At 31.4% G+C, this 5,065-nt stretch overlaps 1 protein-coding gene across 1 annotated transcript; it reads left to right on the top strand.

Moving 5' to 3' along the window:
• The first annotated feature begins 640 nt into the window (after positions 1–640).
• Positions 641–4,425, top strand: LOC126700891 (probable polygalacturonase At3g15720). Its single transcript, XM_050399059.1, has 9 exons — positions 641–775; positions 1,227–1,361; positions 1,971–2,123; positions 2,249–2,272; positions 2,513–2,720; positions 2,830–2,911; positions 3,075–3,183; positions 3,991–4,107; positions 4,195–4,425. The coding sequence occupies exons 1-9, from the start codon at positions 641–643 to the stop codon at positions 4,423–4,425; spliced, it is 1,194 nt and encodes a 397-aa protein (XP_050255016.1).
• The last annotated feature ends 640 nt before the right edge of the window (positions 4,426–5,065 follow it).

Here is a 5,065-nt window from a genome sequence, read left to right as displayed (position 1 = left end):
GTATCATATAAAATTAAATTAAGATGACTTAATATCTAAGCCCATAAATTTCTGTACCACAAAAGAATCAATTGCAAGACTAGAATCATAGACCCCAAAAATAAACTTATTTAAGCATACCAAAGGAGTGTGAAGTATTGTATCATGTAAATTAAATTAAGATAACTTTTAGATATTACCAAGTCCATAAACTTTTATACCACAAAAGAATGAAATGCAAGACTAGTGTGCGTAATCAAAATCAATTGCTGATCGGTTTGGAATAAATATATCCAACTGTTTGTGAACAACAAAAGGTAATTACATCAGAATACCTTATTTCCATAAACATGAACAAAGAGTAAAATAGGAATCTTAATGGAAAATTCAGGATCTATACATGCTAATAATGAATATGAGATTTCAAGGGATGTGAATAATAACTGTAAATGATTTCTTGCCCAAAAAAATACAAAAATTCCATTCATTTGGCCATTGCATGACTTATTTCCATTAGTGGTACATGGCTACCACACTATATATTTATACTTCTCTTTCTCCTCCTTTTCTCATACCTCCACTTACTACAATTTCTATCAATTTTACTTCCTCTCTTTCTCTCTTCAACTCCATTATAATTGTTGTGTCTTAGTTTTTAAAGATGAAAGCTGCAATCCTCACTTTGTTTCTTATCTTCATGATGATTGCTTCACCATGCTTATGTAATGATCTTGGCAAAGTTTTTAACGTTATTTCTTATGGTGCTGTTGGAAATGGCAAAACTGATGATACGCGAGTATGATTTTTCATCCCATCCCTTTTTAATCAAAGTACCATTTTTATCACTTTTTTTGTTTGTTCTTGTTTTGTGTGAATATTTTCCCTTGTCTTTTTTATAGTTCCTCTTTCACTTGAAGTAAATTATTGGGTATTCATAAAGTACAATAATATTACACTCTCTTATTGCATGAATAGCGAATCCTACTATAAGTTTGATTAATGATAATCAACACTATTTTACTCTCATTTTTCTACCTCTCATCTATTTAATTAGTTAAAAACAAAGTTTGGCAACAAATTTGATTTTTGCCAATAGTTATAACTCTATAAATTAATATTTAAAAGGAAAGGATATCTTTTTTTATGACAACGAATTCTGTTTATAGATTTTTTTATTAACTAATATTAGAAAAAATTTCTTCTAATAGAAATGACATATTACTAAACGAATTTGTGGCAACTGATAGGCTTTTGCAAAAGCTTGGGAGGCTGTGTGTAACACAAATGGCATCACAAGCCTCATTATACCAAAAGGAAAGATATTCCTGCTGAATCCCGTCCAGTTCAAAGGTCCTTGCAAGGCCACCAAAGTTCTTGTGCAGGTATTATCAATTTTACATGAGTTTTCAATTTATTTTTTAACGATGAACTCAAATTAATTATTTATGGTTTATTGGGGGAAAAACAGAAGGGAAAGCCAATTATAAAATTTGATTTTTTTTTTCTAATATATATTAAAAATTCTGATTAAAAAAATATCATTTTTTTTTCAAAGTTTATTTCTAATAAAAAATATGATTTAATTTTTGTTTTTCTAATGTTTAGTTAACTCATTTTATTTACTTCTAGTTGATATATTACTCTTTTTATTATACTTATAATCAATATACTATTTTTTTTTATGTATACAAATTCATTAAAATAATTCTCTCAAAATAATTCATTAGAATAATAAAGAAAATGTTACATATTTTCTCAATGTCTTGCAAGGTTCAAAAGTCAAAATCTGTTTTTTTTTTTTTTTTTTAAGTCAAAACCTATAAAGGAAAATGAAGTTAAGGGAATATAAAGGGGACAAAAAGGGGAAAAAAAATAAGAAGAATATTATTATTATCTTTCAAAAAAAAAAAGTATTAGAAAAAATGCTAATCAAACTTCAAATTCTTTATGTCATAATAAGCATATTGGTTATTGTTCCTATTATTTTTCAGGTTGGTGGGACTATTGCAGCATCAGCAAACCTAAAAACATGGACTGACAATGAGAAGTGGATTCATTTTGAAACTGTAGATGGTCTTGCTATAAACGGGGGTGGACAAATTGATGGCCAAGGAAGTGTTTGGTGGAATGCTTGCAGTGACAAGGTCCAAATTAAATTAATAACATTTCATCTATATATTTAGATTGATTTTAATCAATTTTCCTTTTATTCTGTAAGTTTTTACTCATCAATCTAACACTGGGTTTCAAACCCTGTTTTTGTTTTCAGGAGCATTGTGATGATCGACCCACTGTAAGTTGACTCTTTCCCAAATCTGAGAAAATATTGTGTTATGCTAAAACTAAATAGGAAATAGTGAGCCTAAAGGCAAATTTTGTAGTCATGAAATATGTAGCATAAAAGGAATTAGAGCTAAATTCTTTGTCTTTCTTTCTATACAAGTCATTAACATGATTGGGATTTTAAAAAGTCTCAATTTGCAAGGCATTCTGACCCAAAATCAAAATTGCAAACCGTTTGATGATGTTGCAGGCTCTTCACTTTCACAACTGCAGTGGCCTTCAGCTAAGCAATTTGAGGCATCTTAATAGTCAAAAAAATCACATAAGCATAAGTGGCTGCAAGGGAGTTAAAATCAATAATCTTCGTATTTCTGCACCTGAAGATAGCCCAAACACCGATGGTATTGACATTTCTACCTCAAGCAATATCGAAGTCCTAAACACTGTGATGGAAACTGGTAAATTAAATCATTTCAAAAAATCTTTTAATGAATTTTTCATTAAATTAAGTTGATCTCAATGGGGGTGCAAAATTTAGCTGATTGGCATTTGCTTCTGTCCCATTAGGTGATGATTGTATTGCTATCAACGGTGGGTCATCAAATATTACCATCTCTGGTGTTGCATGTGGACCAGGCCATGGTATTAGGTGTGTTTGGTTTCCCATTTTCTTTCATGCTTATAAAGAAGAGACAAAAATCAATTAGCCATAGAACATTCAACTTCAGATTCCTACTGTTTTTCCATGGCAAGATGAACTTTCTTTCTGATCAAATACTGGTTTCTCTTTCTCTGTTTGTCATTGTATGCAGCATTGGCAGCCTTGGAAAAAATGAAGCTTTTGACACTGTAGAAGAAGTACATGTGAGGAATTGCACTTTTAAAGGAACCCAAAATGCAGCAAGAATCAAGACATGGCAGGTAAGGAAATGAAAACCTTATTATCAATCATATACTACCAAATTTTTAATGTGATTAATCAGGGGCGGAGCCACGTTATGCTTTGGGGGGGCCATGGCCCCCCCAGAATTTTTTGAAACCTCTATAATAGTAGGAAAAAAATGGTCTCACAGTTTTTCATTTAAGAGCTGGCCCCCCTATGAGAAAAACTTGGCCCCTCCTCCAATACGTAGCCATAAAAATGCCCCACTCCAAATTCCTACTTTTTATCTTTTTGACTTTTCCTTTACTTCTCTCAGACATGTCAGCCATATACCACATTTTTTTTCTTGTGTGAGGCCATATCCCATAGCTATTCAAAGACATATGTTGTACTAGTGTAGGAATTATCATTAGAGAGTAGAGAAACTATGAGAGAGTAGAGAGACTATGAGGGTATAGTATTAGACTATTAGTAGGAATGAAATTGATTTTGAATTTAGTTGGGATGAATGAAATTGATTTTGAATTTATTTTTGACCATATAGTCTAATTTGGTTGAATTTAACTGCTATTTATTTTATGGTTGCTTATAGTGACTTTGTTATATTTAATTTTTATAAATACTATTTCTTGTAAATGTAGTCTAATTTTGGTTAGATATAATGTTTTTTTCTAAAACTAACACAGGAAGACATGTATATATGTATATATGTCATACTTTGTATTTTTCTTGAATTGCAAATCAATATGATAATATTACCTCGGCCCCCCCAACCAAAAATTTCTGGCTACGCCCCTGTGATTAATGAAGGTTTTTTTTGTTTTTGTTGTTGTTTACTATTGTAGGGTGGAAAAGGGTATGCTAGGAAGATCTCTTATGAGAATATCCAAATTATAAATTCTCAAAACCCTATCATTATTGACCAAAACTACAACCCTAATTCTCTGAATGCCAATGCACAGGTACAAAATAATTATAAAAATTAAATTGTTAATTATTCTTTGTTTAAATCAATGTAATGGTGATTCAAATGATTATATTGAATGCAGTCAGCAGTGGAGATTAGCAACGTGGCATTCAGAAATGTGTACGGAACTTCGGTTGATGAGATAGCCGTTGATCTAGTTTGCAGTGATCACATTGGTTGCACCAACATTGTGTTGAATAATATTGATATAAAATCGGCTATTCCAGGGAAGCAGACTATTTCTCGCTGCAACAATGTTCATGGATCAACCTTGTCACCCTGCAATCCTATTGTTCCATGCCTATCTCACTGATTTTGAGCTTATGACTGTGGTGGCTACGTGCTGCCTACCCAGCAGAGCTAAAAACCAAGGCCCTGCAAAGATCTAAACCCCTAGATGTTAACTTTTAGGAATAGACAAAAAAGAAAAAGAAAAAAACAGCAAATAATTTGCCGCAGAAATGAATGTAGTAAGAATAAAACCTTACTGTTGCACCATGATATCCTTTTAGAGTGGCTAATCTTTAATGAATTGTAAGCCCACCAATTAATGCAAGCATTAGTTTTTGGAATTGCCTGATTTTGATGATTCATTTTATGGAGTTTGTTAATCAATTACTTACATGCATGTTGAAAACTTAAATTTTATAGTTGATGAAGTATTTATTATAAAAATCCTCTTCTGCATAAATTTTTTAAATAAATAAAGAAAGAAAGACGCAGGTGATTACCATTGCCATATTAGAATAAAGGGAGTAAGTGCTTGAGGAGCTAATTGATGAGATGACTGATAAAAAAAGCTTAGACTGACTTGATAGCTTTTTTAATTTTGGGTAGTGTTTATTGCACAGTGTGTGCAAATACATAATGCCAAAAATACACTAAAAAGGTGACTTTATTACACTAAAAACATGAGTTTTCAGTATAATTTTTCAGTATGTAAACACCCTGTT

Source organism: Quercus robur, chromosome 9 (genome assembly GCF_932294415.1).
Source record: "Quercus robur chromosome 9, dhQueRobu3.1, whole genome shotgun sequence".
Taxonomy (NCBI): Eukaryota; Viridiplantae; Streptophyta; class Magnoliopsida; order Fagales; family Fagaceae; genus Quercus; species Quercus robur.
This window is presented reverse-complemented; position numbering and strand designations above follow the sequence as displayed.

Excerpts from the sequence above, each read along its gene's own strand:
- LOC126700891 (XM_050399059.1), top strand. The coding sequence starts at position 641 with ATGAAAGCTGCAATCCTCACTTTGTTTCTTATCTTCATGATGATTGCT. Across the intron at positions 3,184-3,990 it reads CAAGAATCAAGACATGGCAG|GGTGGAAAAGGGTATGCTAG; the intron begins GTAAGGAAATGA and ends TTACTATTGTAG. Across the intron at positions 4,108-4,194 it reads CTCTGAATGCCAATGCACAG|TCAGCAGTGGAGATTAGCAA; the intron begins GTACAAAATAAT and ends TATTGAATGCAG.